Genomic DNA, 12,120 nt, shown 5'->3' with positions numbered 1-12,120 from the left:
GGTCCTCAGGGGCACCATACACTCTACACCCATTATAAAAATGCCTATGATAGTACTGTATTATTTGTGGAAGAGTGTTTTCATGTCTACCAAGACCATTCAAGGGGCACATCTACAGTCTTTGGAAATATGACCATACACTTGTGGGTTTACATAGTGGAAACAGTGAAAACATCATTGTTAAGTCCCGCCAAACTGTCAGTTTTGCTGTGTATTAAAATGCATAACTGGTTAATGTTTCCAGGATCATTTTATCACATTAAAAGAAAGTTAAGTTTATTAGTATGCATTTTACGTTTCATTGCAATTTATTTTGGATCAGATATTAAAGCTGGCCACACACATAGCAATATTCCGACACATCGGAACGACGGATCGTGTAAAATATGGCCAAATTGAGAGTAAATCGTGAGTCCCCACTCACGTTCACGATGCGATGCGCCTCCCCGCTCGTCGCACATCGCATCATCAGATCTGCCATGCAGTAGGGCAGATCTGACAATCTAGAATACGATGCACTGTGAAAGTCTGACTGCAGGAGAGATCGTTTGAAGATTGGACACCAAATTGTGTGCAGAGCTGCCGGGGAGTGTTTCAAGGGAAATCGTACACATCGGCTGATCGTGTGCAGATCGCCATGTGTGTGGCCAGCTTAACTTCATGCAGAAAGGTTAAACAGTAACTGCTGCTATAATATTTTTCTGCTTAACAAAATCCTTTTCAATTTGTTTTTCAGAAGTTTGAAAACTGTACACATCTAATTGCAAAGAAACCTTGTAGAAGTGAGAAGTGGCTAGCAGCCTGTGCAGCAGGTTAGTGCCTGACTACCACAACTTCAATAAACTCTTTGGACCAGATCCAATTACGCATGGTACTTACTGCTGGCTTTTAGGTGCTGGGTTAAGTGCTTGGGGCAATTGAATAGCAGGCCCTCCTGAGGTTGTGAACAGAAATCCACATAAGTAGGGATTTTAACCCTTACTGCGGCCACCGCAAGCACATTAAACCCATAGCTCCGGAATATTGAATGACGCGTCTTAGCCATGGGCTTATTGCACGAGCAAATTGGCTTGTAATTTAATAGCCCCGGGCTTTAAAGCCTGGAGCTACATGCCCACAGTAAGCTATTTTAATCTGGCCCACTGTTTTTGCCAATTATCTTTGTGTATATTTTAAAATACTGTAGCTTTGGACAGCAACCTCTGTCTGACTTGTCCCCCATGTAGCAGTGAAGAGAAAATGAGGTTATCTTAGGTAAAGAGGCTGTCACGTTGCATTTGCGTTCCAAAAGAACAATTTATCAATGTACATTTCTAATCCATAATAAGGTCTAGAACACATTAGCATTATGGGGAAAATTAAGTAAAGGTCAGATTTGGGTTTATCGGTGACTTCCTGGCGGGTTTGCAATCCACTGATTTACTAAAGCAAAATCCAACGGAAATCCCTGAAAATGCCGACTTGAGAGCACAATAGTACATCGGCTCATTATCACTGTATTTTTAGATAGTAAATCTACGGTTTCTATTCTTCTATGTGGCGAGTTTAGAACTCATTGTAAAGCCAGCGTTACATGATCTGTGCAGACTTCTAATTTTGTGGTCTACCCCAAATCATTAACCAGCCTGGGACCTCTAAGCCTAGGACTGATATTGAAAAATAGGGGGAAAACAGTGTGAGGTACCCCCTATTTTCCAATAAGCATAACTAAGATGAACCAGCCTGGGCGGGATGTAGTCAGATTACCGGCGACCGGGATGCCGGCTGTCGGAAGCCCGACCCGGGACTAAAGAAAGGCGTCTATCTTTAGCCCCAAGCCGAAATCCCGACAGCCGGCAACCCAAATGAAGGTAAGCGGGGACAGGTTAGGTGATAGCCTCGGGGGGGGTTAGGTTTAGGCTAGGTGGAGGGGGAGTTAGGGTTAGGCACCCCCCAGGAGTGTTAGGTTTAGGGTGCGGGATGGTGGGGTTACGGTTAGGCATCACTGGGGGGGAGGTTAGGGTTAGGCGCCACTAACGGAGTGTTAGAGGCGTAGGGGGGATGGTATACTTACCACCCATGTCGGGATTTTCACTTATCGGGATGCCGCTCTCTGTATTTCAGCCGGCAGCTATTGAGCCGCCGGTATTTCATACCGATTCCGCTTGGGCAGCTGATGCTATATCAGGAGTCAGGACACATAGCACCGGGTCCTCCTGCCATAAAGGCAACCAGGCTTCTACAAATTTATTTTAATGCAGCAGCCATGCATTTTCCAGACGGTACAGTAAATGACGCTTTTAATGGAAGTGAGCCATATTTTTAATAGTTTTGTTTTGTACAGTAAATATGCTGATATAATTTTCACCTCTCTATGTAGCCAAAACAATGCAAATAACTTTTTGGCACTATTTTATTATTATTAATAATCATTATTGTCTTAACACTTTTTACATTTACCGATTAAAAAAAACCACATGATTTCTTATGCAAATTATCATTATTTAATAAGTAAATGTTCATGCTTGTACAAGATAGATAGATAAATTGTCAAGAATAAAAAAGCCTTTGTGAAGATTTTCAAGGGCACGTGCTTTGTAATTGCATAAGAGAGGTTGGCATTTAATTGGTGCTCTAATCATCCTTTTATTTACCATTTGTACCCACAATCTTTTTTTGGCTCGCAATTCATTTACTTTCCAGGAAAGTGGGTACTGACTAAAGAGTACGTAATTAACAGTGCAGAAAGCGGCAGATGGCTTGATGAAACGACTTTCGAATGGGGATATAAAATGGAAAGAGACGCCCATTATTCACCTCAAATGCAATCTGCACCAAAAAGATGGCGCGAGCACCTGACACACACTGGTGCTCTAGGGGCCTTCAGCAGATGGAAAGTGACCCTTCTCATTGAAAGAACTGATAAAGAAAGGGAGGCTTTTTTAAGGTAGGATGTGATGAGCCCTCCTTTAAAGCCAGGAGATAAAAGGCCTCTAAAGTCCATTCATTTGGTTAGGCTCAGTTCTTCCTTTAGGGTGCATGTTGTGTGGAAATATTACATAAAGGTTCTGGGTCCTACAGTTTTAGCCACAGATCACCCTCCGGTCTACAAATTGACATGTTTGATGGACATTAAATGCCATGCCAGATAAAATACTGATTGAAGTATACTTTGAAATATATACAAACAAAAGATTACCTATTTGCCAGATTGTTTAAATTGTTTAAGTGCAATTTAAGAAGACTATTCTAATGGTCTTTTTAATAAACAAAACTTGCTTAACCACTTATTTTATCTATACGAATAATCTCTAATTCAGTGATACTGTATGCAGTTAAAAAATGAGGAAACCGCTGAATAAATACTAAACACTGGTTTGCTAAGTAAAACCCATGTTTTTAAATTAATAACTTTTTTCTTCTGTAATTATCGTGCTACTGTATGGACATGAAGAACATTATTATAGTAGGGTCTAGCAATAGAGAATTGTGTAAAATCCTAATAATATAAATATTAGCATTGCTGGATTCACTTCCAACCCGGGCCATATCTGTGTGGAGTTTGTATGTCCCCCTTGTTTGTGCGTTTTTTTTCCCAATACTAAAAACAAACTGGTTTGAAAGCTCTACCAGTGCAGGGACTGATTTAAAAGATTAGATATTCCCTATACAGTACTAATCATAATAAAAAGAGTAAGTAATTAGGTAAGAATTGCAGGAAAGGTGGCTTTATTTAATTTTCTAAATTACTGAGAGTTTAATGCCTCTTTACTATTACTGCATTGATTTTTATTTTTTTACGCTAGATCAGTGGTTTTCAATCTCAGGGCCTGATTCAGACCCGCTCGCAAGCGGGTTGATGGTGGGGCACTGTGCACGCGCAGTGTGCGCAAGCCAAGGAGGAATGAGAAATTCACTCACTCCGGGACTCGCTACAAATGGGGCGGCTGTCGATGTTGATCGACAGCTCGCCCCGTTTTGTAGGCGGGGAGGGGAGGTGGCTGGCCAAACAGAGGCATTCCTGAAGGAACGCCTGCCGTTTGAGGGCGGCCCTACTGACATCATTCGTGGTGTCAGTAGTTGAGCTTCCTGCTCTATTAGAGCAGGAAGCTCACTGGGGCTTGCGGGAACGAGACCCTACCACAAGGGTCTCGTCGCAAGCCCAATGGTCGCGACCATCGCCTGGCCTCTCGCAAAAGCTGTGGGTGGTCACCCACAGGATTGATTAAAATAAAACAGGCTGCCCTGATTCAGAGCGAGCGCTCACAAAGAGCGTCCGGCTCTGAATCAGGGCCTCAGTCCTCAGGACCCCAAAGAGTTCACATTTTCCAGGTCACCGATCAGGTGCACAGGTGTATTCATTACTCTGTGACACATTTTAAAAGATTCACAGGTGGAGCTAATTATTTCACTTGTGATTCTGTGAGGAGACCTGGAAAAAATGCACTGTTAGGGGTCCTGAGGACCGAGTTTGAGAACCTGTGAACTAGATAATTCATACAGGTCGTCTCCCACATATCCAAAATGTTTGGGACCAGGGGTATTTTGGATATCGGAATATTCCGTATTTTGGAATATTTGCATATCAAAATCCTGGGAATGGGACCCAAATCTAAACACAGAATGCATTTATGTTTCATATACACCTTATACACACAGCCTGCAGGTCATTTTATACAATATTTTCAATAATTTTGTGCTTCAAACAAAGTTTGTGTACATTGAACCATCAAAAAGCAAAGGTTTCACTATCTGAGTCATGCTAAAAAATATTCCAGATTTCGGAATATTTGGGTATGGGAGACTCAACCTGTATTGCTTTACTTGGTCTTTAAAACACATCTGTAGTCGTAACAATACTTTTGATGACCACAATCCTCAGAGGTTTGCTTTTACATTGGAGTGACATATTCATTAATTTTGCCATGCAGATGCCTCTTCTCACTGGATCATCATGCTGTAGTTTAAATATATGGGACAAAAACACTACATTTTTTGTTATTGTTTAAATGCCTATTTTATTAGGATAGCTAATCCCAAAATGTAAATCACAGATGTAGATATAATTCATGGTTCACTGTTTACAAGCTCTGTTAAAAAGTACATTTTCTGTTGGAGTATGGTAACAGCTAGAGGCTGCTGAAGCTGGTCAGTAGGTGGTGCTGTGTCTTAGGCTGTCACTGTGTTGTCTCCCTTTATTGTTCTATCGTACTCTCTTCTCCCTTCTTTCAGTTTATCCTGCATATTATAAAGTTTTACATGTACTGTTCACAGTAAAGTTTATCCCTAAAACTTTTCCTTGCATGTTCAATGCTTGAACATAGAAGTATATTCTTCAATAGTTTGAATGAGTGCAGCCAAAAGGTTGCTTATATACAGTAGGTCAATCAATACAAATGGCAAAGCCTTTGTAGCAATTTATTTTCCATCATACATATAAAATGTACAGTGCAAACTTTTTTTTCTTTACAGAGTTCTTACAGCTGGACATGCAGTGTTGTACAATCCCAAAACTTCAGATGAAGAAATAACACATGTTTTCACAAACAATAGATTACTTTTGCAAGATCGAGAAAGAAGAGGCTATAACGCTCCATGTTACTCTGTGCTGTACCTTGGAAAATATCTTTTAGAGGTAATGTTAGTCCTATTTGTGTCTCTAAAATACATCTCAATGTTCTTATTGCAGCTTGTTTAGACCGTAAAACAGCTTTTATCTCTACACTGGAAATTGGAAGTTAGTTGACTAGACTGCTGATGTAATGCAAACTGCAACATTCTAAAATATTTTGGAGTATTTTTTTTCTATTTGCTGAAAGTACGACCTAAGAAAATGCAGGTTGTCCAGGGTGTCATTGCTAATTCACTTTTGGATTTTAGTCCCTATTTACCAGGCTGCAGAGAAGTCATGTTCAGGCTCTACATTAAGTACAGTTAAGCCCAGGTCCAAATCTTCAGCTGCAATATCACCTGCTGATTCAGCTGTGCCTGTGTGAGACTCTTCACCGTCATCATCTATATTAGGCACAGTTACATGATGATGATTATCATTGTTGACGTCGTCTATAAAAGAGAAGGACGAATCGGCCATGGTTATGGGCTTTGTTTTATATAGTGAATGTTCAGTAGCGCCTTTTTTTTGTTTTAGAGAACATCACATACTGCAAGATGTGCACTAGACAACCCAACTGGTGTTCAGCAGCTTTTCCAACTTGTGCCATTACATTTGGACCATCGGTGACAATTTCAACAATGTATTTTTCAGTCGTCACATTTTACTAATTTAAACGTGTATTCAAAATTTAAAGACATTTTTCTGCAGTCATCGATCTCTAGAATTTGTTTTGGCCATGTAAGATAATATTCATAGATTTTCTATTAGCACTAGAGGTTCATTCATCAAGTGCAGCAGAACCCCCCACCCCCCCATCATTTTAAAAAGTATGTATTTTCTGGATGACTCTTGATTTGATTTTCAGGGCATAATTCATAACCTTATTTTGGCAGTCAGGGTAGAAGGTAAACCAGCATACCCTTTAGTCATCGATAACTGCCTTAAATCCAGTGATATACAGTACCTGTGATATACTGTAGAAAAAATGTTTGATGCTAGTCTAAAGCTGTCATTTATCTACTGTAGTGATGTATTTTCTGAAGATCCAAAAGAATAGGACATTTTTAGTATCATAGGTGAACCTTCATCAATTTTCATTTGACTTGAATTTTGGTATGACCATGGCAAGGGGCTTATTAAGAGAGGAGGGGACCCGTGTTCATTCCCCGTCCTGGGCCCCCTCCTCTCTCCCCGGTGGTAGGCAGCAGACTGACGCGTCTGACCGCCGACCGCAGAATCAGTAGACTCTGGGCACTAGAGTGTGCGCAGGTCGCCAGGGAAATGGTGCGGCCGCCATCTTCCCGGCGATTTCCTCACTGCTCAGGCGCAAAACGCCGGAAAAATGGCAGCATCAGCCAATTTCTGGTGTTTTGTGCAGGGCTGAGACAGACACCAACTTGGGACCTCGGGGAAGGCAAGTATTAGATAATATGGGTGCAGGGTATGCGGTGCGGGGCCCCCCCTGGACCAGGGGCCCGTGTGCACGGCCTCTGACCATGGCCTCTTGTACTTTTTGTTTAGGAGTTAAATGTGTATGCAAACCTTTGTAGAACCACCCAGGAATTTTAAAATAGCACTGCAAGTTTTGCATTTTGCTGTTTGATCATCACAGCTGTCAAAAAAAATTAAAGCCAAATCTTTTGTTATGAGTAACGAACAAAGTTGGGCTTTTTTGTGCTGTTGCCATAATATGAAATTCCAAAGTGGCACTTTGAAATGCAAGAATATAGCTTGTGTGTCTTTTACACTAACACACCTTTATTTAAATTAGATCACAAGTTCAGATGCTATGGTAATGGTACCGTAACCAGAGGCAGTTTAAGGGGGGAATTCAATTAGAGGTGAAAGGGATAAGTTTACACACGTGAAAACCTATCATGCATATCGCCCAATAATTTCACTTAACGTACCCCCAAAAAAGATACTAATCTCCTGTTATCCAATATTAGTTTATTAGTGGCCATAAAATAGTATTTAGGATTCTTAAATTGTGTCAAATGGCTGTTATAAGCATTTTTCTCAAGAGTTATTCTGTATAATAATGCTCTACTTAAATTAGGGGTGCCCAAAATATATGTCTGTATATTATATATTTATCATTTTAGGCCACTTTAAAAAAAAAAAATTCAAAATACATCTCTTGAACCCACTTACAATCTTAAAAACACCTGTCCCATTTATACAGCACCCACATATACCTGTCCCATATTAATTAACCTATTTACCTGCACTTTGCACATTTTCACCCCAAAAATGACATGTCATTATTATCCAAATGAAGCTAATTAAAAAGTAAATTTTGCTAAGTCATTAAGGGGGGTGTCCCAGAAGGGTGTCCCAGGGTGAACCAAGTACTGACTTTTTTACCTTTAAAATAAGGACTTTTCCAACTTTTCACCTGCCAAGGAGGAGACAGACACTAGAGGCCCTACAGGACCTCTAGTGTCTGTTAGGCCAGCTCAAGTGTCGGGAGAAGATGCTGAAAGCTGCATCTTCTCCCGTGAAACCCCCTGGCAATGAGCATGAAACCCCATGGCAACGAGCATGAAACCCCCTGACAACGAGCATGGAACCCCTGACAACGAGCAGGTAATTTTAAAGTAAATTAGAAGCCTTACTGTGGGGCATAAAATGGTGTCAGGCAAATATGTAAGTGGCACTTTGGTAATAGGCATTACCGTGTGTGGCATAAAGTGTAATGGGCATTCTGGTGTGTGGCATAATGTGTAATGGGCATTCCGGTGTGTGGAATAATGTAAGTCACTATACCAGGGACATCTGACTAGTGCACTACCTTAAGGAGGAGCAAGAACAAAATCCAGGTACGGGAAGGGAGGGGGCGCAAAATTGCTGCCTTGCACCGGGTGATAGATATCCTAGTTTCGGCCCTGGAGATAGGCGGGCTCGGGTCTGTGCTGTATTATCAATATAGATCTGTCAACTGCTTGCTATCTGATTTATCCCATTTCAGTGGCCATAGTGTGTGGCTATGATGTCCTCTGTATTTTTCTAGTGGTCGTTGTTCTCTGTATTATATGGCACTCATTGCAATGATCTTTATAGTGTATGGCGGCCACTTGGATGCTTACTATATGGCGGGCACTGCTGTTTTGTATTATATGGCACTCACTCGCGCACGCAGGGGGGGCTTCTGAGTACCCAGAAACCCCCCCCCACTGACCTACCAATTTTTTTTTCAGAAGCCATAACCAGGGTGGCCACACAGAGCAGAGAATGCTCTGTTGCGGACCCGGCCGCTGCTGCAATTTCTATTTGCCGGGCGCCCGCTGCTCTGGTGCGCACTCAGCTGTCCTGACTGCTATGAGGGTTTTGTATCTACGGAAGGGGATCTATCCACAACCCTGCTGTGAGCCTGTGAGCTCCGCCTCCTCCGGCGCTCCCGCGTGGCGTACTGGCTCTATGGAGAGACGGCATGTCTCTCCAGTGACAACTCCCACAGTACATACAAGGGAGGGATCGAGGAGCTGTTTGGCGCGGTGCAGCGTGGGAAAGCAGCACGGCACTGAGAGGCTAACTGCTGAATCATGCCAGGTCAGTCTCTTGTTATTGTTGGCCGTGTAGGGGTGTGTGTGTGTGATGTATTTGTATGTGTGTGTGTGTATGTGTGTTGAATGTGTGTGACATTGAAGTCCGAGGGACGAAGGGGGGAGGGTGTTTGGTATGTGTGAGACATAGAGGGCTGTTTGGTGCCACCATGATTATATACAATAAAGCTATATCTACACAGACATTGCTGGTGTCAGTGTGGTCCAATTGGCAAGGTTGGTGCTGTGCAGCTGCATCGGGAAAGTCCCTGGAGGGAATATAGTAATATGAAATTCTAACAGCTCCGGCGTTTTTTTTTTTTTGTAAATGAACTCTATTACTATTCCATATTTTCCTATTTGTTTAATGCAAATATTAATTGGTAAAAATGACGGGGGAACGTGTATGCATGATGTGTGAGTGTTTGTAAGTATGTTTTGGGTGTATGTATACTCTGTGCGTGACACACACACACACACACACACACACACACACACACACACACACACACACACACACACACACACACACACACACACACACACACACACACACACACACACACACACACACACACACACACACACACACACACATATATCATAGTATAGGGGTGCACTCACCAGACTTCAGCCGATTCATAAATAGATAACTTTATTTATCCATGATGGCATAAAGTTATCTATTTATGAATCGGCTGAAGTCTGGTGAGTGCACCCCTATACTATGTCATACATTTTTGTCTGTGGTAAAATGCCCAGACTGAAAATTGATGCTGCACCCCAGCAACTATACTATGAACGAAGAGTGTGTGGATTGCTTTAAGATATATATATATATATATATATATATATATATATATTATGGAAACCCCCCCTTAAAAATCCTGTGTTTGTCCCTGGCACTCACTGCAACGCTCTCTGTATTGCTCTCCATATTATATGGTGGAGATTGCGATGCTCTCTGTATTATATGGTGGTCACTGCAATGTTTTTTGCATTATGTGATGGTCACTATGATGTTCTCTGTGTTATATGGAATGCCCTCAGCATTATGTGGTAGTCCCTGTATTGCCCTCCATAATATATGGTGGTCACTGTAATGCTATCTGTATATATATACATATTTGATTGAAATGTCCAGAAATTATCTGTTCCGGTATATATGTAGCGCAGCTGCATGCCAGCTCCAAGCCACGGAGCGATAGATTATAAAGGTAAGCAAGTTGAAAGGAGAGGGCACACGTGATTATGCGAAAAAAATAACAATTTTACTTATAACATTTGCTCACGTACATCAAAGTTTAAAACATTCATCTCCACCATGGACGGTCCTCCAGATCCTGGTGTAATGGACAGGCCACTCTGCAGACACCAATATAGAGGAATCTACAAGGACATCTAATAAAATAGATCACATAACTGCTACTGCATGAATGTGTGTAATTGACTTTGAATTTCTTGACAGAGTGGTGTTGTACATAAATGTCCCCTCTCTCCAAATAGCCACACATTGTGCATCCGAGACACCTCACACACACTTTGCTGCATTATAGAAATGTATTATTTTCCACCACTTACCAGGAAAGATCTTTTTATGGACCACCACAACACCAATATTTTGACCATGTCTGTAACAAGGTATCAACTTTGAATCTACCAGGTTGTTACCTTGTTACAGACGTGGTCAAAGTTAACCCTTACTGCCCTGGTCAAGTATTGCCATTATTTTCTTTTTAAAAAAAAGCAACACCTAAGAAGGCAGTTAATTTATTAATTTACTGCAGTGGCTAGGGATCTGAAATTAAAACGTATAGAAATATGCCAAAATCAGTGAATACTTATTCTAGCAGTCAAGGAAAGGCAGACCATACAGTTCTCAACCTTTTCACAAAAATAACACAAAAGTTTTCTTGTTATAGCTTAAAGTGGTTGAAGGTAGGTGCCAGATATGTCCCCCATGGAGATAGCCACACCTCCTGTGTAGACCACACCCATGCACTCACCATGCCTCCATATCACTAGTCACACAGACACAGCACTTGGCACACACCCCTGTGGCGGCACACCATAGGCCCTTCATACATTTCAGCTCCAGGCCCATGTGGACCTTAATCTGGCACTGGGTCCTGCAGCCGGCCGCCACAGTTTAGAGGAAGAGGCCAGGAAATCTCCGCCAGACGACGAAGATCCTGGCTTCTTCCCTCCCCCGCAACGGCGGTGACACGCCTCAGTTTCGAGAAACAGAGGGCATCGCCGCCCCCAGATTCCCAAACATCGGGAATCTGCGTTCAGCAGTGCACTAACGTCCACTGCTAAATCAGGCCCCAAGTCCACAAATTCAATTCCACAATGGTACTGTGGCTACTGACACTTTGAAGTGCAGTCCGCAAGAACAAATACCTTATTTTTTGCTACTCCTCCAGCCTGACTGTTACTGTCGTGTTTGGATATGTCTGTGTGGACGGACTTGAGTGGGTTCTGGAGTGGATGTCTGGAAAGTAGAAACTGGCTGGTCTGATGTAGTTTCTGCTCATAGAACTTGGTTGGAACTGGCTGGAGTATAACCAGAAGGCGAATTACGGCTGCTGATGAGTAAGGATGCTGGAATTACAGCTGGGTTAGCACTGGACTGTAATGGATGCTGAAGCATCGGAATAAAACCAGAATGCGTCCGGATAGCTGGATCACCGGGATGGAACTGATGGTGCTGGTTATCGGACTGGAACCGATGATAAAGAATATCTGAATGGAACCAATGGTATTGGTTATCAGACTGGAACCAGTGGTACAGGATATCGGAATAGAACCGATGGTACAGGATATCGGACTGGAACCGATGGTACAGGTTCTCCAGGATGGAACCGGATACTGGAGTCAGGGGTGCAGCGAGATGGAATTCTGCACAGGAGTCACTGAGTAGGATAGAATATATGCAGGAGCTCTCAATAATGCTTCTACAGCCGGGCTGAAGACAACAAG

At 42.2% G+C, this 12,120-nt stretch overlaps 1 protein-coding gene across 2 annotated transcripts in view; it reads left to right on the top strand.

Moving 5' to 3' along the window:
- Window positions 1-12,120, top strand: part of SLF1 (SMC5/6 complex localization factor 1) — a 168,460-nt gene that overhangs the window by 57,640 nt on the left and 98,700 nt on the right. For both annotated transcript variants that reach the window (XM_088444687.1, XM_088444686.1), the window contains exons 3-5: window positions 737-812; window positions 2,683-2,926; window positions 5,452-5,614. In XM_088444687.1, coding sequence (XP_088300813.1) covers window positions 737-812; window positions 2,683-2,926; window positions 5,452-5,614 — 483 coding nt within the window. The remainder of the gene's footprint in view (window positions 1-736; window positions 813-2,682; window positions 2,927-5,451; window positions 5,615-12,120) is intronic.

The sequence above is a fragment of the Taudactylus pleione genome, unplaced genomic scaffold, assembly GCF_031769625.1.
Source record: "Taudactylus pleione unplaced genomic scaffold, aTauple2 ptg000370l, whole genome shotgun sequence".
Lineage (NCBI taxonomy): Eukaryota > Metazoa > Chordata > Amphibia > Anura > Myobatrachidae > Taudactylus > Taudactylus pleione.
This window is presented reverse-complemented; position numbering and strand designations above follow the sequence as displayed.